The 22,866-nt window shown below is 47.9% G+C and overlaps 1 protein-coding gene and 1 pseudogene across 6 annotated transcripts in view; one reads left to right on the forward strand and one right to left on the reverse strand.

Annotated features, from left to right (window-relative positions):
* TMEM120B (transmembrane protein 120B) overlaps positions 1 to 22,866 on the forward strand; it is a 63,036-nt gene that overhangs the window by 10,328 nt on the left and 29,842 nt on the right. For 5 of the 6 annotated variants that reach the window (XM_026457423.1, XM_026457424.1, XM_031936385.1 and 2 more), the window contains exon 2: positions 21,654 to 21,772. In XM_026457423.1, coding sequence (XP_026313208.1) covers positions 21,654 to 21,772 — 119 coding nt within the window. Of the gene's footprint in view, positions 1 to 18,857; positions 18,976 to 21,653; positions 21,773 to 22,866 lie in introns of those variants that run through there. The other variant, XM_031936387.1, reaches the window with a different exon arrangement.
* On the reverse strand, positions 12,986 to 16,817 carry LOC111545717 (annotated as a pseudogene).

The following is a 22,866-nucleotide window of genomic DNA, read 5'->3' on the forward strand; positions in this document are numbered from 1 at the left end:
TTTTTTTTTTTTTTTTTTTTTTGAGATGGGAGTCTCACTCTGTTGCCCAGGCTGGAGTGCAGTGGCACGATCAGGGTTCACTGCAACCTCCGCCTCCCGGGTTCAAGCAATTCTCCTGCCTCAGCCTCCTGAGTAGCTGGGATTACAGGCGTGTGCTACCACACCAGGCTAATTTTTTTATTTGTAGTAGAGACGGGGTTTCACCATGTTGGTCAGGCTAGTGTCCAACTCCTGACCTTGTGATCTGTCCACGTCGACCTCCCATAGTGCTGGGATTAGAGGCATGAGCCACTGCACCCAGCCTCCATTCTACATTTTTATAAGTAATACATACTCACACAGTTAAAAATTCACATAGCAGCCATGTACAGTAGTTTTTGTAACACAACTAAAAACTGGCAACCTGAATGTCCGTGGGAATGGATCATTACACCGAGCACCCAGAGAGAGGTGAAGCAGGAGAATGAATAAACTGAGCTACCTGTGTTAACATCCATCTGAAAGTTGCAGAGGGGTATATACAATGTGACACTTGTAATAAAGGCAAAAACTTTCAAAACAACACAGTATATCGCTTAATGATACCTTGTATGTAGTCCAAGTATAAAGACTTGCAAAGGAGTGATAAAGACCATAGTTGGTGCTATCATGGAAATTCAGACAGGGCCTAAGCAAGAAGTCAAGGCTGTCTCAAGAAGGTCTCACTGAAAATAAGGGGCTGTTTACAAAGGTGTGGGCAGCTTTTCAAATTTACTTTTTTTTTTTTTTTTTTTTAAGACAGAGAGGGGGTCTAACTCCATCACTCAGGCTGAAGTGCAGTGGCAGTATCATAGCTCACTGCAGCCTTGAACTCCTAGGCTCAAGCTATCTTCCCACCTCAGCCTCCTGAGTAGCTGGGACTACAGGCAGGTGCCACTGTGCTCAGCTAATGTTTTAATCTTTTGCGGAGATAGGGTCTTGCTGTGTTGCCCAGGCTCTGGTATGGGCAGTTTAATGATGGGAGCTGGCCACAGCAGGGAGCTGTTACTAGTCCGGATCCTAAAAGGTGAGGAGTCACCAGAGCTTGGCACAAGCTTGTGCTGAGGGGGCAGGAGCTGCCAGTCAGGAGCTGTAGTGGATGAAGGGGGGCAGTAGAACTGGGAGGAGGCAGGAGGAACAGATACCCTGGCCTCTCTCTCCTCCCGCCCTCCAGTCTTCTGGTCACTGCCATTGACCAAACCCAACTGGAGGGCAGTTCCTAGGGATCAGCCTCCCAGGGCACAGAGCAAGCCAGGACTGATCTGGGGTGGGAGTGGGTTGAGGAAATTACCACAGTCCACCTCTTTGGCAGGGGCAGAGGATGGGAATACCCTATAGGAGGGATCCATGAGGCCATTCAACTCTGTGTGCACTATTCCTTCTTTCTTTTCTTTTCTTTTCTTTTTTCCTTTTCTTTTGAGACAAGGTCTCACTCTGACACTCGTACTAGAGTGCAGCGGTGTGATCATAACTCACAGCAGCCTTCACCTCCTGGCTCAAGTGATCCTCCTGTCTCAGTCTCATAAGTAACTGTAACTACAGGCACATACCACCATGCCAGCTATAATTAAAAAAAAAAATTTTTTTTTGAGAGACGGGATCTTGCTGTGTTGTCCAGGCTGGCCTCAAGTGATCCTTTTTTTTTTGGGGGGGATGGAGTCTTGCACTGTCACCAGGCTGGAGTGCAGTGGCACAATCTCCACTCACTACAACCTCTGCCTTCCAGGTTCAAGCGATTTTGCTGCCTCAGCCTCCAGAGTAGTGGGGATTACAGGCACCCACCACCAGGCCCGGCTAATTTTTTATATTTTTAGTAGAGACAGAGTTTCACTATGTTGGCCAGGCTGGTCTTGAACTCCTGACGTCGTGATCCACCCACCTCGGCCTCCCAAAGTGCTGGGATTACAGGCGTGAGCCACCGCACCCAGCCAACTACTAAAAGTTTTATAAAGAGAAACAGCTCTGTAGACTCCATGTCAGTTATTTACGTGGTTAGGACCATGCAAATATCACTTACAGCAGAATCAAGTAGTGTACTATGATTGTATTTTTCTCTCGGAAAAATAAATGTGTTGGTATTTGATTCCTTACTGCCAATGTTTTCCTTATAATTACCCTTTTTCCCCTTTGTTCCGATTTGGGTATTCCATGAAGTGTGCTTTATTTGTTTCGATTGGCCTTGAACAAGGCAGCTGAAGAGTTGGGGTTTGTCTTGTGCTGCAGAATGGATTTTCTTCTTCCACAGCTGCCTGTCTGTGCCCCCAGCACTTTTGAGTCAGATTTTTAGAGCCGGGGACTTGATGGTGGGAGTCAATCATGTTTAATGTGCTGGTGGTCCCTGGCCGGGCGCGGTGGCTCAAGCCTGTAATCTCAGCACTTTGGGAGGCCGAGATGGGTGGATCACGAGGTCACTAGATCGAGACCATCCTGGCTAACACGGTGAAACCCCATCTCTACTAAAAATACAAAAAAAGGCCGGGCGCGGTGGCTCAAGCCTGTAATCCCAGCACTTTGGGAGGCCGAGACGGGCGGATCACGAGGTCAGGAGATCGAGACCATCCTGGCTAACACGGTGAAACCCCGTCTCTACTAAAAAAATACAAAAAACTAGCCGGGCGAGGTGGCGGGCGCCTGTAGTCCCAGCTACTGGGGAGGCTGAGGCAGGAGAATGGCGTGAACCCGGGAGGCGGAGCTTGCAGTGAGCCGAGATCGCACCACTGCACTCTAGCCTGGGGGACAGAGCGAGACTCCACTCCGTCTCAAAAAAAAAAAAAAAAAAAATGCTGATGGTCCCTGCACTGTCTGTAGAGAGCTGCCTCCCATTTTGGCATGAGTGTCTCCCGTGTTCGAATCTACTGCTGCCAAGGTTAGAAATAAAAATAGCAGTTTGGCATCTTCTTTAAAAGTTAGACAGAAATTTACCATATGACCCAGCAATTCCATTCCTAGCTGTCTGCCCAAGAGAAATGAAAAGACAGGTCCACACAGACTTATATGACATTGGATCTTCATAGCAGCAGCATTCATGATACAGCAGCCAAAAAGTCAAAACAACCCAAACAGCTGGTTTATCTGGGCCACACTTTTATTGCTGACTAGCAATAAAAGGAAACAAAACAAAACAGATCCATGCTACAAAAACATGATGCTAAGTCAGGCCAGATGCAAAAACCCCATGCTGTATGATTCCATTTATGTGAAATATGCAGAAAAGACAGAACTATAGAGACAGGGCCAGGCATGGTGGCTCACGCCTGTAATCCCAACACTCAGGGAGGCCAAAGAGGGCAGATCACCTGAGGTCAGGAGTTCGAGACTAGCCTGGCCAACGTGGCGAAACCGCATCTCTACTATAAATACAAGAATTAGCTGGGCGTGGTGATGCGCACCTGTAGTCCCCGCTACTCGGGAGGCTGAGGCAGGAGAATGGCTTGAACCTGAGAGGCAGAGGTTGCAGTGAGCAGAGATCACGCCACTGCACTCCAGCCTGGGCAACAGCAAGACTGTCTCAAAAACAAAACCGAAAAAACAACAAAAAAGCCTCTAGAGATAGAAAGCCGGTTAAAGGTTGCTGTGGGTTAGGAAGAAGGAGAGATGGAGGGTGACTGTGAAGAGACACCAGGGATCTTACTGGGTGATAGAAGGTTCTAACACGAGATGTGGTGATGGTTGTACAACCTGGTAAATGTATAAAAATCACTGAATTATATTCTTAAAATGGGTGAATTGTATGGCATGTAAATTATGTATCAATGAAGTTGTTAAAAATGATGCTTCAGGCCAGGTACAGGCTCATTCATGCCTGTACCACTTGGGAAGGCTGAGGTAGGTGGATCATCTGAGGTCAGGAGTTTGAGACCAACCTGACCAATATGGTGAAACTCCATCTCTACTAAAAAAATACAAAAATTCGCTGGGTGTGGTGGTACGTGCCTATAATCCCAGCTACTCGGGAGGCTGAGGCAGGGAGAATTGCTTGAACCCAGGAGACGGAGGTTGCAGTGAACTGAGGTCGTGCCATTGCACTCCAGCCTGGACAACAGATTGAGACTTCGTCTCAAAAAAAAAAAAAAAAAAAAAAAAAAGCTTCAGGCTGGGCACAGTGACTTGTGCCTGTAATCCCAGCACTTTGGGAGGCCAAGGCAGGTAGATGAGCCTGGGCAACATGGCAAAACCCATCTCTACTACAAATACAAAAATTAGTTTCATAACCCGATCTCAAAATAAATAGATAAAAATGATTTAAAAATGCTTTAGTTTCTCAGTTTGGTAGAAAAACACCCAATGTGGGTGTTCAGAGGTATGCATTTTTGGGGGTGCTGCTTAGTTCCTGGCTTGATGAATCATTCAAGCAGCCTCCAAGTCCCTGGTTTTTCACATCTTTAGGATGACATCCAGGGGCCATGGCTCAGTACTTTGGGAGGCCAAGGCAAGAGGATTGCTTGAACCCAGGAGTTTGAGACCAGCCTGGACAGCATAATGAGACCCTGTCCCTGCAAAAAAATAAAAAATGAGCCAGGTATGGTGGTGTGTGCCCATGGTCCCAGCTTCTCGGGAGGCTGAGGCAGGAGGATCACTTGAGTTGGGGAGGTTGAGGCTGTGGTGAGCTGTGATTGCACCACTGCCCTTCCAGCCTGCATGACAGAGAGAGACCTTGTCTCAAAAAAAAAGACTGTGCCCTGGTTAAGAGATTGGTAACAATGAGTCCAAGGTTCAAGCTTCTTTTCTTTCTTTTTTTTTTTTGAGACGGAGTCTCGCTCTGTCGCCCAGGCTGGAGTGCAGTGGCCGGATCTCAGCTCACTGCAAGCTCCGCCTCCCAGGTTCCCGCCATTCTCCTGCCTCAGCCTCCCGAGTAGCTGGGACCACAGGCGCCACCACCGCGCCCAGCTAGTTTTTTGTATTTTTAGTAGAGACGGGGTTTCACGGTGTTAGCCAGGATGGTCTTGATCTCCTGACCTCGTGATCCACCCGTCTCGGCCTCCCAAAGTGCTGGGATTACAGGCTTGAGCCACCGCGCCCGGCTTCTTTTCTTAACTAAGTGTAGTTAACTTTGCCCAGAAGGAAAGTTCTGTTCTTTGCCATATTAATCTGGTTTTTGATACTCACTTTTTTTTTTTTTTTTCTAAGACAGAGTCTCCCTCTGTCACCCAGGCTGGAGCGCAGTGGTGCGATCTCAGCTCACTGCAACCTCTGCTTTCCGGGTTCAAGTGATTCTTTTGCCTCAGCCTCCTGAGTAGCTGGGATTACAGGCAAGTGCCACAATGCCTGGCTAATTTTTGTATTTTTAGTAGAGACGGGGTTTCACCATGTTGGCCAGGCTTGTGTCGAACTCCTGACCTCAGATGATCCGCCCACCTCAGCCTCCCAAAGTGCTGGGATTACAGGCGTGAGCCACCGTGCCCGGCCCACACTCACTTCTGAAATGGGGACGCTCAGCCCCAACTGGCAAAGTAAAACAAAACAGCGCAGAATGTGTTTGCTTATGTAATTAGGAAGTCGGAAACGTGCTGCCTTCAGGTGTGAGCAGTTCCAGGCGCTCAAAAGCAATCACTAGGGCTCTGCTTTCATCTACCTCTCTGCCCTGTTTTCCCAAACTGGGTTCATTCTCAGGCTAGGTCCTCCAGAGACTGGCAAGACAGCCCTATGAGCTCTGGGTCGCCATCTTGCTACCTTCAAAACTGGGGGGAAGAGTTTCTCATTCTCAGCAGTTCTTACAAAAGCTCTTCTACTGAGTTTTGCTGATTCCAGATGCCCATCCCTGAATTACCTGCTGGGTCGGGAGGCCGATGTTCTGATTGGCCAGGCCTGGGCCATGTGCTCTCTCTCCTGGAGCCTGTGGGCAGGCCTAACCCCACTTCTAGCCACATTTCATGGACTGAGTGTGGCAGAGGGATGGGTCCCTAAAAACACTATGGGGACGTTAACCAGAAGGGGAATGGCTGCCTGATTGGCAAAAACAACAGCCTTCATCTGGCCAGCTGGTTCCATTCAAGGCCTCAGGGCCAAGGTTGCTTGGAGGCTTGCAGTGCCTCCGTGGGCTCACCCTGCTCCCAGAAAAAGCGTCTTAAAGCACAACCCTGCTCCCAGAAAAAGCATCTCAAAGCACAGGTCTAACTGAGGGCCTGCTGGAGACACCCTGATGTGCAAAGAGTAGCCAGGGACTCCAAGGGAGGACTGGGATTGTATCTCCTCTGCCTGGCAGAAGTGCCCCATGCATGGTGCATCAAGACAGCCACGTAGAAAGCAGTATGGCGGTTCCTCAAAAAATTAAACATAGAATTACCATATGGTCCAGCAATTCCACTTCCGGGGTATATACCTAAAACAACTGAAAGCAGGTGGGATGTGGTTGCTCACACCTGTAATCCCAGCACTTTGGGAGGCTGAAGTGGGAGAATAGTGTCAGCCCAGGAGTTGGAGATCAGCCTGGGCAACATAGTGAGACCATCTCTACAAGGAAAAAAAAAAAAGTTAGCATGGTGGCACATGCCTGTAGTTCCAGCTACTCGGGAGGCTGAGGTAGGAGGATCACTTGAGTTTGAGGCTGCAGTGAGCCATGACTGTGCCACTGCACTGCAGCCTGGGTGACAGAGAGAGATCCCATCTTTTGAAATATTGAAAGCGGGGTCTTAGAAAGATATGTGTACACCCATGCTCACAGCAGCATTATTCACAACAGCCAAATGATGGAAGCAACCCACCTTCCATCCATCAGTGGAGGCGTGGATAAATAAAATGTGGCTCGTCCATACAGTAGACTGCTAGCCTTAAAAAGGAAGGACATTCTGGCCAGGCATGGTGGCTCACGCCTGTAATCCCAGCACTTTGGGAGGCCGAGGCAGGTGGATCATGAGGTCAAGAGATCGAGACCATCCTGGCCAACATGGTGAAACCCCATCTCTACTAAAAATACAAAAATCAGGCCGGGTGCGGTGGCTCAAGCCTGTAATCCCAGCACTTTGGGGGGCCGAGACAGGCGGATCACGAGGTCAGGAGATCGAGACCATCCTGGCTAACACGGTGAAACCCCGTCTCTACTAAAAATACAAAAAAACTAGCCGGGCGTGGTGGCGGGCGCCTGTAGTCCCAGCTACTCCGGAGGCTGAGGCAGGAGAATGGCGTAAACCCGGGAGGCGGAGCTTGCAGTGAGCTGAGATCCGGCCACTGCACTCTAGCCCGGGTGACAGAGCAAGACTCCATCTTAAAAAAAAAAAAAAATTAGCTGGGCATAGTAACAGGCACTTGTAATCCCAGCTACTCAAGAGGCCAAGGAAGGAGAATTGCTGGAACCCAGGAAGCGGAGGTTTCAGTGAGCCGAGATTGGGCCACTGCACTCCAGCCTGGCAACAGAGTGAGACTCCATCTCAAAAAAAAAAAAAAGAAAGAAGGAATTCTGATACACGCCACAATACGGATGAGCCTGGAGCACATGATGCTAAGTGATAAATAAGCCAGTCATTAAAGGACACATACTGGGCTGGGCGCAGTGGCTCACACCTGTAATCCCAGCACTTTGGGAGGCCGAGGCGGGCAGATCATGAGGTCAGGAGATTGAGACCATCCTGGCCAACATGGTGAAACCCCATCTCTACTTAAAAAAAAGTACAAAAATTAGCTGGGCATGGTACTGGATGCTTGTAGCCCCAGCTACTTGGAAGGCTGAGGCAGGAGAATCACTGAAAACCAGGAGGCAGAGGTTTCAGTGAGCTGAGATCGCACCACTACAGCCTGGTGACAGAGCAAGACACTGTCAAAAAAAAAAAAAGACTAGGCGCAGTGGCTCATGCCTGTAATCCCAGCACTTTGGGAGGCCAAGGTGGGCAGATCACCTGAGGCTGGAGTTTGAGACCAGTCTGACTAACATGGAGAAACCCCATCTCTACTAAAAATACAAAAATTAGCTGGGTGTGGTGGCGCATGTCTGTAATCCTAGCTACTTGGGAGGCGGAGGCAGGAGAATTGCTTGAACCCAGGAGGTGGAGGTTTCAGTGAGCCGGGATCACACCATCGCACTCCAGCCTAGGCAGCAAGAGCGAAACTGTCTCAAAAAAAAAAAAAAAAAAGACATACTGTGTGATTCCACTTATAGGTGGTACTTAGAGTAGTCATATTCATAGAGTTGGAAGACAGAATAGTGGCCGCCAGGGGCTGAAGGGAAGGTGAAATGGGGAATTATTTGATGGGTTCATAGTTTCTGTTTGGCATGATGAAAAAGTTCTGGAAATGGATGGTGGTAGAGTCACACATCGCATACTGACATGTCTGTCAAAGACAGTGGTCCCATGAGATTACATATACAACAGTGGTCCCATAAGATTATGATGCTGTGTTTTTACTGTACCTTTTTCTATGTTTCGATACATTTATTTTATTTTTTCAGATGGAGTCTTGCTCTGTCGCCCAGGCTGGAGTGCAGTGGTGCAGTCTAGGCTCACTGCAACCTCTGCCTCCCCAGCTCAAGCGATTCTTTAGCCTCAGCCTCCTGAGTAGCTGAGATTACAGGCGGGTACCACCATGCCTGGCTAATTTTTGTAGTATTTTTAGTAGAGAAGGGTTTTGCCGTACTGGCCAGGCTGGTCTCAAACTCCTGGCCTCAAGTGATCTGCCCTCAGCCCTGTTTAGATACATTTAGATACATGAATACTTACCACTGTGTTACAGTCTGCTACAGTTTTGAGTACAGTATCATGCTGTGTAGGTTGGTGGCCTGGGAGTGGTAGGCTAGACCATCCAGGTTTCTGTAGGTGTGCTCTGACATCTGCATAATGACATCGCCTAATGATGCATTTCTTAGAACGATCCTGTTTGTTAAGCGACACATGACTGTACCACAGTGTGAGTGTAATGCCATCACATTGTACACTTAAAATGATTAAGATGGTAAATTTCTTGTGCATTTTATCATAATTTAAAACATTTACAAATGGTTAAGAGTTATGTATATTTTACCACAATTAAAAAACGAAAGAGAGGCTGGGCATGGTGGTTTGTGCCTATAATCCCAGCACTTTGGGAGGCCGAGGCGGGTGGATCACCTGAGGTCAGGAGTTTGAGACCAGCTTGGCTAACATGGTGAAACCCTGTCTCTACTAAAAATACAAAAATTTGCTGGGTGTGGTGGCAGGCGCCTATAGTCCCAGCTACTTGGGAGGCTGAGGCAGTAGAATCACTTGAACCCAAAAGACAAAGGTTGCAGTGAGCTGAGATGGGGCCATTGCTCTCCAGCCTGGGCAACAGAGCGAGACTCCATCTCAGAAAGAAAGAAAGTCTGGAAAAGAGTAAGGATACAAGAAATGAATTGATGACCTTTCCCACTGCTTGTGAGGCTGGCACACGGGTGGAATCCATGAAGACTTGGTGTGGGCGTGGAATGTCTTGGGGATGGAGAATGTGTCACACTAAGGTCCTTGTTTGTGGCTCCCCTCACTCCATGTTGTCCTCCTCGTGGCTGGCAAATCCTGAGCCTAGAGCTAAGGCTGGGGGTGGACTAGGTGTGTGTGACCTCCAGTGAGAGATCCCCCCCCCCCCCCCCCCCCCCCCCCCCCCCGAAATGACTCTGGCCAATGACAGAGCGAGAGAATTGCAGGGGAGTAGGAATGACCTGTTATATCAGGGGACAGTATTGTGGGAACGCCCACAGATTAACCATCCTTATCCAGTCACCATCACCCGTGGAACAGTAGAAAAGTACCTGGAAAAAATTAAATGTTTATAGCATGGAGTGTTGCTCAGCTGTGGACAGCTGTTCTATGCTGTGGGTGGGAGTATACATTGGTATAGCTACTCTGAAGGGCAGTTTGCCAAGACTCATTAAATCTAATAACAAGGCTGGACGCGGTGGCTCACACCTGTAATCCCAGCACTTTGGGAGGCCGAGGCGGGTGGATCACAGAGTCAGGAGATTGAGACCATCCTGGTTAACACAGTGAAACCCCGTCTCTACTAAAAATACAAAAAATTAGCCGGGTATGGTGGCTGGCGCCTGTAGTCCCAGCTACTTGGGAGGCTGAGGCAGGAGAATCACTTGAACCTGGGAGGCGGAGGTTGCAGTGAGCCGAGATCGCGCCACTGTGCCCCAGCCTGGGCAACAGAGGGAGACTCCGTCTCAGAAAAAAAAAAAAAAAAAAAAAAAGTCTAACAAAAAGCCTGTACCCTCTGACCCACAATTTTACCTCTCTTCCCCCAGGGAAATCGACTCTAGAGACACACCTGCCTGTGTGCCCAGAGAGGCCGTGCAAGGATATTATTCAATATTGTATTGTTGGTTATAGTCAGACACAGGAAGCAACATAAATATCCAGCACTAGGGGAAGGACTAAAGAAACTGGAGTATATCTGCAGCACAAAATATGCACAGCACTAAAGAGTGGAGTGCATCCATATGTTCTTTTTTTTTTTTTTTTTTGAGACAGAGTCTCACTCTGATGCCCAGGCTGGAGTGCAGTGGTGTGACCTCGGCTCACTGCAACGTCTGCCTTGGGTTCAAGCAACTCTCATGCCTCAGCCTCCCAAGTAGCTGGGATTACAGGTATGCACCATTACACCTGGTTAATTTTTGTATTTTTAGTAGAGACGGGATTTCGCCATGTTAGCCAGTATGGTCTCCAACTCCTGACCTCAAGTGATCTGCCCACCTCGGCCTCCCAAAGTGCTAGGATTACAGGTGTGAGCCACCACACCTGGCCCCATTATACTGTGCGTAGATCTCCAAGACATATTACTGAGTGAAAAAAGCAAGTTATGGAATCTAATGTCTATTCTGATACTGTTAATATACTTTTAAAAAACCCAAAGAATGTGTTTAGGGTATAAGCTACGCTGCTGTCACAAAGAGACCTGAAAGTAAAATGCCGGGAATGAAGTAGTTTCTTTGTCACGTGACAGTCCAGAGGGCGGCGTGGCCCAGGGTGAGTGGTGTTTGTTATCTCCGGTGCGTAAAACAACTGTTGCCTGATGCTTGGGGATTCTGTGGGTCAGGAGTGTAGACAGAGCGCAGAAGGAGGCTTGACTGTGCTCTATGATGTCTGGTGCCTTTTCTGGGAAGACTCGAGTAGCGAGGGTTAACTCACGTGGCTGGGGCTGGAATCTTCTGGGAGTTTCTTTTCTTTCTTTCTTTTTTTTTTTTTTGAGATGGAGTTTTGCTCTTGTTGCCCAGGCTGGAGTGCAGTGGCGTGATCTTGGCTCACCGCAACTTCCGCCTCCTGGGTTCAAGCAATTCTCCTGCTTCAGCTTCCCGAGTAGCTGGGATTACAGGCATGAACCACCACCACGCCTGGCTAGTTTTGTACTTTTAGCAGAGATGGGGTTTCTCCATGTTGGTCAGGCTGGTCTCGAACTCCTGACCTCAGATGATCCACCCACCTTGGCCTCCCAGTCACACCTGTGCTGGGATTACAGGTGTGAGCCACCACTCCTGGCCGTGAAAGTTTCTTTTTCTCTTTCTTGTTTTTTAGTTTGCAAAATAAGTTTTATTTTTACTTCTTTTAAAAAATGGACAGGCTGGGTGCGGTGGCTCACACCTGTAATCCCAGCACTTTGCGAGGCTGAGATGGGTGGATCACCTGAGGTCACGAGTTTGAGACCAGCCTGGCCAACATGGCGAAACCCGTCTCTACTAAAAATACAAAAATTAGCCAGGCGTGACGGCAGGTGCCTGTAATCCTAGGTGCTCGGGAGGCTGAGGCAGGAGAATCACTTGAACCCAGGAGGTGGAGGCTGCAGCGAGCTGAGATACTGCCATTGCACTCCAGCCTGGGTGACAAGAGCAAAACTACATCTCAAAAAAAGAGGAAAAAAAAGACATTAATATTCAATATATATGTACATAACTTCACCCAGGCTACGTGGACATGCTGTCCATGGGTTAGCTCTGCTCTTCAAGGAGCAATAACATACAAAAAATTAGTTGGGCGTGGTGGCATGCACCTGTAGTCCCAGCTACTTGGGAGGCTGAGGCAGGAGAATTGCTTGAATCCAGGAGGCAGAGGTTGCAGTGATCCGAGATCGCGCCACTGCACTCTAGCCTGGGTGACAGAGCAAGACTCTATCTCAAAAACAAACAAAAAACCCAGAAATAAAACCTCCCAACTTAGTGAAAACAAGGCATTCAATGAGAGACCAGCAGCAGAAACTGCTTATTGCCAGTTTATACTAGTCATTTTATGAAGTCATATCTATATAAAAACAAACACTAAAGAGAATAAATAAATAGATTTAAATAAAGTGACAAGCATAACTACAAATAAATACCATATCACCAGATTTTTTTTTAGACAGAGTCTCACTCTGTCGCCAGGCTGGAGTGCAGTGGTGCGATCTTGGCTCACTGCAACCTCCACGTCCTGGGATCAAGCAGTTCTCCTGCCTCAGCCTCCCGAGTAGCTGGGACTACAGGTGCATGCCACCATGTGCAGCTGTTTTGTATTTTTAGTAGAGATAGGGTTGCACCATGTTGGCCAGGAAGGGTTGACTTCGTGATCCACCCGCCTCGGCCTCCCAAAGTGCTGGGATTACAGGCATGAGCCACCGCGCCCGACCTTTTTTGTTTTGTTTTGTTTGAGACCAAGTCTCGCTCTGTCGCCCAGGCTGGAGTGCAGTGGCGCTATCTCGCTCTCGGCTCACTGCAACCTCCATTTCCTGGGTTCAAGTGATTCTTCTGCCTCAGCCTCCTGAGTAGCTGGGATTACAGGCGCATACCACCACGTCTGGCTAATTTTTGTATTTTTAGTAGAGATGGGGTTTCACCATGTTAGTCAGGCTGGTCTTGAACTCCTGACCTCGTGATCCACCCGCATTGGCCTCCCAAAGTGTTGGGATTACAGTGGGCCCCCTCAGATTACCAGATTTTAAACAAGAATCTGTAAAAGTTTTACTACCTAAGGACTTTTACTCAAAGAAGAAAAAATACATAGTAACACCAAGTTTGCAGGGTGGTGAGTTAACAGATACATTTTCTCTTAATGGAAACTTACCTAGCTTCAGTAACATTTCCGGATGAAGCATCAAGTTACTGTTGCACATTTTAAAAAGACTGGTCCAGCATTGTTTCCTCTAATTTTAATTACCCCTCTTCATTTAAACCATTAGCAAGACCGTTGTTACATGGATTGTCTAGAATATCTTCGTTTAATCCATTTGACTTCTCCTTTTGATCCTCATCTGTATTAACCTCTTCGACTGTCTGTGCCCCTTGTGTATTCATTAACATATCATTTCCTAGGGACTATTACTCAGAAGCTTTGCCTTCCTTCTTTCCAAGGCCGGTTGTTTATTTCTTTCAATTCTTTTTTTTTGAGACGGAGTCTCGCTCTGTCACCCAGGCTGGAGTGCAGTGGCCGGATCTCAGCTCACTGCAAGCTCCGCCTCCCGGGTTTACGCCATTCTCCTGCCTCAGCCTCCCGAGTAGCTGGGATTACAGGCGCCCGCCACCTCGCCCGGCTAGTTTTTTGTATTTTTTTAGTAGAGACCGGGTTTCACCGTGTTCGCCAGGATGGTCTTGATCTCCTGACCTCGTGATCCGCCCGTCTCGGCCTCCCAAAGTGCTGGGATTACAGGCTTGAGCCACCGCGCCCGGCCTCTCTCAATTCTTTGTTGTTGCTCTTCTGTTAGGCTTCTACTTGACTCAGAAGCAAACATCTCACTTTCAGATGAGTTTGTCAGAAAGGGATCTCATTCAGTAGCAGATACATCATGTCCATTATTTTCCGCAACTTCGTCATTATTGCTAACAAAATCTTCATGTAAAATAGGGAGATCAAGTTGAATTCGTTTTAAACAGGTTTGAACTTACTTTTTATTTCCCAGGTATTCATCTGTCAATAAAATCCTCAAACTGCAGTTTAGGGAATAGCCTGTGTGCCCAGTGCTCCACGTGTCTGATTAGAGTCTTCAAGTCTTCAGCCTCATGACCTTTACCTTTGGATTCTGCCTTATCAAATACATGCCTTAGGGCTGGAAGTCCTCTCTCTGAAATTAATCTGAGTCAGCCTGAATATATTTCTTTTAATTCTTCTCTTTGGAGGTACAGGAAGAGGTGCCCACTTCCTGACTCTTCATCAGGTTCAGCTCCTTCACCATCTTGTCTTTCTGGAGAGGCTTACGCAGAAAGCAGGGGCCATAGTGTGGAAGTTGGCGTGAAGACTAAACGCACTTCTCGCGAGACTTGGGAACTTCCCCCCGCCATCCCCCTCCTTTTCTTTTTTTGTTTTGGAGATGGAGTCTCGCTCAGTCGCCCAGGCTGGAGTGTAGTGGTGCGATCTCGGCTCACTGTATCCTTTGCCTCCTGGGTTCAAGTGATTCTCCTGCCTCAATCTCCCCGAGTAGCTGGGACTACAGGTGCCCACCACCATGTCCAGCTAATTTTTTTGTATTTTTAGTAGAGACGACGTTTCACCATGTTGGCCGTGCTGGTCTCAAACTCTTGACCTCAGGTGATCCGCCAGCCTTGGCCTCCCGAAGTGCTGGAATTACAGGCATGAGCCACCGCGCGCGGCCTTCTTTTTCTTTTTGAGACAGTCTCCCTCTGTCGACTGGGCTGGAGCGCAGTGGCACAATCTCAGCACACTGCAACCTCCACCTCCCGGGCTCAAGCAATCCTGCCTCAGCCTCCCGAGTAGCTGGGATTACGGGCATGCAACACCATGCTCTCTAATTTTTGTAATTTTAGTAGAGATGAGGTTTCATCATGTTGGCAAGGCTGGTCTCAAACTCCTAACTTCAGGTGATCCTCCTGCTTCAGCCTCCCAAAGTGCTGGGATTACAGGGGTGAGCCACTGTGCCCCGCCTGGATGTTTCTTTATATAGGTGTCTGGAACCTATGTAGGACTGACAAGAAGATTTGTCTTATTTGGGACTATTGATTGGAGTGACTATCCGGGACTTCTCTGTGTGGCTAAAGCTTCCATATAGCATGGTTGCCTCAGGATAGCTGGACTTTTTGCTCCAAGAGCAACCAGTTCCAGTTACTTAGTTGCTCCAGGAACTTAGGTGGAAGCCACAGGGCCTTCCATGACTTTTTCTCAGAAGTTATGTAGTGTCAATTCTGCCGTATTCTGTTGTCAGACTAGTCACAAGCATACCTAGATTTAAGGGGAGTGAACAGAGGCACTGCCTCTCTATGTGAGGCATGATAAAGAATAGGTGGCCATGTTTTAAAACCATCACAGTGGGCGGGGCACAGTGGCTCGCGCCTGTAAACCCAGCACTTTGGGAGGCCGAGGTGGTTGGATTACCCAAGGTCATGAGTTTGATACCAGCCTGGCCAACATGATGAAACCCTGTTTCTACTAAAACAACAAAAATTAGCTGGGTGTGGTTGTATGCGCCCTTAATCCCAGCTACTCGGGAGTCTGAGGCAGGAGAATCACTTGAACCCAGGAGGTGGAGGTTGCAGTAAACCGAGATTGTGCCACTGCACTGCAGCATAGGTGACAGAGCAAGACTCTGTTTCAAAAAAGAAAAAAATCACAGTTGGGAAGCTGTGTCCCATGAGGTTGCATTGGGACTCAGGTTAGTTTGGTTGGGGAGGGGCAATGGGCTCTGCCACTTCTGGCTTCAAGGTAACTGAGCCCTTTGTTGCATTTCCTAGCCAGGGAAGAGAGAGTGGAGGGCAAGCAGTTCCTAATAAAATATGTGGTTCAGAACTTGCAGAAGTTGCTGGGTGCAGTGGCTTACATCTGTAACCCCAGCACTTTGGGAGGCCAAGATGGACAGATCACTTGAGACCAGGAGTTCGAGACCAGCCTAGTCAACACGGTGAACCCCATCTCTACTAAAAATACAAAAATTCGCTGGGCATGGTGGTGCATGCCTGTAGTCCCAGCTATGTGGGAGGCTGAGGCACAATAATTACTTGAACCCGGGAGGTGGAGGTTACAGTGACCCAAGATCAAGCCACTGTACTCCAGTCTGGGTGATAGAGTGAGACCCTGTCTCCAAAAAAAAAAAAAATCCGGGCACAGTGGCTCACACCTATAATCTATTCTACTAAAAATCAACTCTACTAAAAATATAAAAATATGAAAATTAGCCAGGCATAGTGGCGCACGCCTGTAATCCCAGCTACTTGGGAGACTGAGGCAGGAGAATTGCTTGAACACAGGAGGCGGAGGTTGCAGTGAGCCGAGATCGCGCCATTGCACTCCAGCCTGGCGACAGAGTGAGACTCCATCTCAAAAAAAAAAAAAAGCAGACCTCAGCCATAGCTGTAGTGTTTTAATTTTTTTTGAGACGGAGTCTCTCTCTGTCGCCCACACTGGAGTGCAGTGGCCGTATCTCAGCTCACTGCAAGCTCTGCCTCCCAGGTTTACGCCATTCTCCTGCCTCAGCCTCTCGAGTAGCTGGGACTACAGGCGCTCGCCACCTCGCCCGGCTAGTTTTTTGTATTTTTTTAGTAGAGACGGGATTTCACTGTGTTAGCCAGGATGGTCTCGATCTCCTGACCTCGTGATCCACCCGTCTCGGCCTCCCAAAGTGCTGGGATTACAGGCTTGAGCCACCGCGCCCGGCCAGTGTTTTAATTTTTAACAAGGATGATGTCTTCATGTTTTACTTGTGACATTAAATATTAATTGAAAAAGATGAGGTCCTGATGAGCATCTGGCAGCTGATTTTGTAGCCCTGGTCTTATCTCTCCATGGCAGGACCCAGCACCAAAGGCCACCAGGAGGGGTGCAGGCCCCTTATCTCCCAGCAGCCTCTCAGGCCAGGGCCCTGTCTTCCCCAAGGCTGCATTTTCTGGGCAGAATCTCTCCACCTCTGTCCTCATCTGGTTTCGTTACCAGCAGGTATTTGTTGGACATAGAGGGCTGTTTAGCACTGAAGAATTCAAAAGTGATTAAAACACAGCCTTTCTCCACACAGATAACTTATTAATTGCCAATGGAAAGTTGGACACTACATAGTGCCGAAGCTGGGTGGGCATCCTGGCTGCCTTTACCCAGCAAAGTTAGCATCATGGGTGTGGTGTCCCTCCTGGCAGGAGCCACTAATAAGGGCACAACATCCTTTTAGTAACATGCTGTTACCCATGCATACCCCAAATCATAAGGAAGCATCCGCAAACCCCCACTGGGGGACATTCTTCCAGAAAACTGGACCAAACGCTTTAAAAACTTAAATTCGGCCAGGCACAGTGGCTCATGCCTGTAATCCCAGCACTTTGGGAGGCCGAGGTGGGAGGATCATTTGAGGTCAGGAGTTCCAGACCAGCCTGGTCAACATGGTGAAACCCCATCCGTCTCTACTAAAAATATAGAAATTAGCTGGGTATGGTGGCACCTGTAATCCCAGCTACTTGGGAGGCTGAGGCAGGAGAATCGCTTGAACCTGGGAGGCAGAGGTTGCAGTGAGCCAAGATCACACCACTGGACTCTGGCCTGGGCGACAAGAGTCAAACTCTGTCTCAAAAAAACAAAAAACAATAACAAACTTAAATTCATGAAAGACAGAGATTGGGAGATTGTTCTAGATTAAAGGAGAGTAAAGAGACGTGAATAGTACCAGAAGGCATGAGACTGAATTGGATCCAAGTTCTGAAGGAAAATTGCCATAAAAGAGACAGTCAGCAAGATTTGAATTTGAGTAGTATGTGAGGCCATAGCATTGTGTTATATCAACGTTACATTTTCTAACAATTCACCCTTGAACAAGGTGTGGTTAGGGGTGCCAATCAGTCGAAAAGCCAAGTATATAATTTTTTTTTTTTATTTTTTTGGAACAGAGTCTCCCTCTGTTACCGAGGCTAGAGTGCAGTGACACGATCTCAGCTTACTACAGCCTCCACCTCCTGGGTTCAAGTTAATCTTCTCACTTCTGCCTCCTGAGTATCTGGAACTACAGGCGCCCGCACCACACCTGGCTAATTTTTGTATTTTTAGTAGAGATGGGGTTTCGCCATGTTGACCAGGCTGGTCTTGAACACCTGGCCTCAAGTGATCCACCCACCACAGCCTCCCAAAGTGCAGGGATTGCAGGTGTGAACCACCCAGCCTGGCCAGAAACTTTCGACTCCTCCAAAACTACTACTTTTTTTTTTTTTTTTTTTTTTGAGACGGAGTGCAGTGGTGTGATCTCAGCTCACTGCAATCTCTGCCTCCCAGGTTGAAGTGATTCTCCTGCCTCAGCCTCCTGAGTACCTAGGATTACAGGTGCCCTCCACCATGTCTGGCTAACTTTTGCACTTTTAGTAGAGACGGGGTTTCACCATGTTGGTCAGGCTGGTCTCAAACTCCTGACCTCAGGCGATCCACCCACCTTGGCCTCCCAAAGTGTTGGGATTACAGGCGTGAGTCAGTGCGCCCGGCAACTCCCACAAAACTTCTATCAGCCTAATGTTGAGCAGAGTCTCGCTGATAACAGAGACAGTCGATTAACACACATTTAATATATGCATTATACATTGTATTCTTACAATAAAGAAAGCTAGAGAGGCCCCACACAGTGGCTCACGCCTGTAATCCCAGCACTTTGGGAGGCTGAGGCAGGTGAATCACCAGAGGTCCGGAGTTCGAGACCAGCCTGACCAACATGGAGAAATCCTGTCTCTACTAAAAATACAAAATTAGCCAGGCGTGATGGTACATGCCTGTAATCCCTCAGGAGGCTGAGGCAGGAGAATCACTTGAACCTGGGAGGTGAAGGTTGTGGTGATTTGAGATCATGCCACTGCACTCCAGCATAGGCAACAAGAGTGAGAGTCTGTCTTTAAAAAAAAAAAAAAAAAAAAAAAAGCTAGAGAAAAGAAAATGTTATTAAGAAAATCATAAGGAAGAGAAAATATATTTACTCTTCAGTAAGTGGAAGTGGACCATTGTAAAAGTCTTCATCCTTTGTGTCTTTACCTTGAGGAGTAGCAGGAGGAGGAAGAGGAGGGCTTGGTCTTGCTGTCCCACGGGTGGCAGAGGTGGAAGAAAATCTGTGTATAAGAGGACATGCAGTTGAAACCCATGTCATTTAAGGGTCAGTTGCGTTTGATAATTGTACTATGGATATTTGAGAGAATATTGCTGTTCTTACTAGATACACATTGTACTATTTAGGAGAAAAGAGGTGTGTTGTCTACAACTAACTCCCAAATGGTTTAGCACAGGAGTGGGCAAATCTTTTTGGTAAAAAGCCAAATAGTGAAAATTTTGAGCTTTATGGGCCATATGGTCTCTGTCACAACTACTTGTTTTGCTGTTAGAGTCCCAGCACAGCCACACGGAATATTTAAATGGGTGGGCGTGGCTGTGTTCCAATAAAACTTTATTTATGGATACTGCAATGCCAATTTATATAATTTTCACACACCATGAAAGATTCTTGTGATTTTTTTTCAACCCTGCAAAACCCATTTCTGTCTTACTGAGCATACAAAATTAGGTAGCCAGACTTGGCCTGCGGCTGTGGTTTACGATTGCCTGCCTGATATAGAAAAAGAACACACAGGCAGGCATGCACATGTGTGCACATGCAGGCACGCATATATGGGGGATAAAGCAAATACAGAATGAAAGAACAGCTGGTGAATCTGGGTGAAGAGTAGAAGCGAGTTCTTTGTATTGTTTTTGTAATTCTGCAAGCTTGAAATTATTATTATTATCATTATTATTTTGGGATGGAGTTTCACTCTTGTTGCCCAGGCTAGAGTGCAGTGGTGCCATCTCGGCTCACCACAGCCTACGCCTCCCGGGTTCAAGCGATTCTCCTGCCTCAGCCTCCTGAGTAGCTGGGATTACAGGCGTGCGTGCTAATTTTGTGTTTTTAGTAGAGACGGGGTTTCTCCACATTGGTCAGGCTGGTTTCAAACTTCCGACTTCAGGTGATCCATCTGCCTTGGCCTCCCAAAGTGCTGGGATTACAGGCATGAGCCCCTGTGTCTGAAATTGTTACTATTATTATTATTCATTTATATATGTATTTGAGACGGAGTCTCACTCTGGAGTGCAGTGGCATAATCTCAGCTCACTGCAACCTCTGCCTCCTGGATTCAAGCAATTCTCATGCCTTAGCCTCCCGAGTAGCTGGGATTACAGGCGTCAGCCACCATGCCCAATTTGAAATTATTTTAAAATAAAAACATTAAATAAAATAAAAGCATTGATTTTTCCTTCCTGGGGGGCCCAGGAAGGAGAGAGGGAGTCACCCTTTTATCTTCCTAGTGGGTGGGCCAAGGTGACTCACTCTATTCAAGGTGATTCACAGCATTCTTGGATGTCTCTCCTAATTGTCATCTAGTCACTTGTCATTTGTATTGTCATCTAGTTAATTCTTAGCCTTTACCTCTTCCTTATTTCCGGCCTCCCTTTTTTTTTTTTTTTTTTTTTTTTGAGATGGCGTCTTGCTCTGTCACCCAGGCTGGAGTGCAGTGGCAGACCTCAGCTTGCTGTAACCTCTGACTCCCAGATTCAAACAATTCTCCTGTCTTAGCTTCCTAAGTAGCTGGGACTACAGGCATGTGCCACCATGCCTGGCTAATTTTTGTATTTTTAGTAGAGACAGGGTTTCACCATGTTGGTCAGGCTGGTCTCAAACTCCTGACCTCAAATGATCTGCCTGCCTCGGCCTCCCAAAGTGCTGGGATTACAGGCATGAGCCACTGTGCCTGGCCTCACTTAACTTTCATACCTAGGTGCCTTGCTTGGCAGGTGGGGGAGTTTAGCCTCTGTGCTCACTGTTGGACCATCTGCTTTTGCTCTCCCTCTGTTAAATCCATCTCTCCAACTGCTAAAAAATAAAAAAAGTCACTTTAAATATGTTTGTTGGTTTATTGTTGCTTTGTTTTTCAATGTTTTTTAATTTCTCAGGGCCCACGTTAACCTTGTCTGTATCATTCCAATTTTAGTACACGTGCTGCCAAAGCAAGCAGTGACTTATTCTTTTTGTTTTTATTTTTATTGAGACGGAGTTTCGCACTTTCACCCTGGCTGGAGTGAAGTGGCGTGGTCTTAGCTCACTGCAACCTCCACCTGCTGGGTTAAAGTGATTCTCCTGCCTCAGCCTCCCACGTAGTTGGGGTTACAGATGCCTGCCACCATGCCTGGCTAATTTTTGCATTTTTAGTAGAGATGGGGTTTCACCATGGGAAAATACAAGAGACTTTGTCCCAGTGCTGGGGGAACAGAACACAGTAACTTCTTGACTTGGCCACCATCACACACCTCCCAATAAATAACACCACAGGCAGGGAAACAACCCCTTATCTCTGGACTTCTAAGATAAACACCAACAATTTAGGGCAACCAACATGGGAGATGAAGACAATGACATTAAAAATAATAAGCTGGCTGGGCGCGGTGGCTCATGCCTGTAATCCCAGAACTTTGGGAGGCCCAGGCAGGTGGATCACAAGGTCAGGAGTTCGAGACCAGCCTGGCCAATATGGTGAAACCCCGTCTCTACTAAAAATCCAAAAAAAAAAAAACAAAAACAAATTAGCCGGGCGTGGTGGTGGGCACCTGTAATCCCAGCTACTTGGGAGGCTGAGGCAGGAGAATTGCTCGAACCCAGGAGACGGAGCTTGCAGTAAGCTGAGATCATGCCACTGCACTCCAGCCTGGGTGACAGAGCGAGACTCTCTCAAAAAAAAAAAAGAAAAGAAAATGACCTGTTCACATTCTCCCGCACACCTTTCCCCGGGGTCCCCTGTCCTTCAGGAGACGCACAGGATCTACAAGCAGAAGCTGGAGGAGCTGGCTGCGCTGCAGACGCTGTGTAGCAGTTCCATCAGTAAGCAGAAGAAGCACCTCAAGGACTTGAAGCTCACACTCCAGAGGTAGGTGCGGCTGCAGCCTGTGGGCTGCCCTGGTTCTGAGGGACAGAAGCCCAACTCAAAACAGGCTGAAGCAGAGAATGGCAATCTCAGTGGAAAAAGACAGGACTGGGAGTTGCTTCCGGCATCACTGGATCCAGGGGTCAAAGGGTGTTTTGGGGCATCTGTTTTTTTCCCTCTAAATTCTGCCTTCCTCTGGATTGGTGTCACTCTCAGGGTGACTGTCCCCTCCACCAACAGTGCCAGGCTTATATTCTCCAACCTTGCTTCCTGCTAGCTGTGCCACCCTGGCTGGAGGAGAGTTTCTCTCTTTTTTTTTTTTTTTTTTTTTCTCGAAATGGAGTCTTTCATTCTGTCACCCAGGCTGGAAAGCAATGGTGTGATTTCGGCTCACTGCAACCTCTGTCTCCTGGGTTCAAGTGATTCTCCTGCCGCAGCCTCCCAAGTAGCTGTGATTACAGGCGTGCGCCACTGTGCCTGGCCAAGAGTTTCTTTCTCCCAGTACTTCAGCCGACATTCTGGGTTCAGTCCTCATTGGCTGGGATTGGTTGAATGCCCATTTGTGAACCAATCACTGAGAAGCTGCTTGGACAGCCCCATGCCCTGTGCTCAGTCTGTGGCCCTGGGAAGTGGAGGGACAGCCATGTGGGTGCTGGGAGAAGAAGATGAGTAGTTGCCAGGAGAAAGGTGGGTGCTGTTATAGGAAGGTGCCCTGCTGGACAAGTAAACAGGCAGTGTCCTTTCGTGGGTGTGGAGTGTCCTCCCCGCTGGGGTCTCTGGTGTAGTGGCCACTAGGTTACCATCCCTGGTGGAGATGTGCTTGAGCTCATAGCTTAGTTCGGTTCCCCAGGCCTGGATCGTGTTCATTTCCTGACTTCTCCAGGTCTGGGAAGTCCCTTCCTGCCTGGTATGTGAAGGGGCCCAGTGGATGCAGTGACCTCCTTGTCAGGCAGGGAAACTGAGGCTCCGAGTGACTTGTCCCAGGTCACTTAGCTAGGCCTCTATTTTAGAATCTGGGACTCCTGGTCAACTCTTTCCTTGTGGACAATTTTGGAGGAAAGTCCTCATTATATCTCTCAGTGTGGCTGGCCATTTTG

The sequence above is a fragment of the Piliocolobus tephrosceles genome, chromosome 10, assembly GCF_002776525.5.
Source record: "Piliocolobus tephrosceles isolate RC106 chromosome 10, ASM277652v3, whole genome shotgun sequence".
Classification (NCBI taxonomy): Eukaryota; Metazoa; Chordata; class Mammalia; order Primates; family Cercopithecidae; genus Piliocolobus; species Piliocolobus tephrosceles.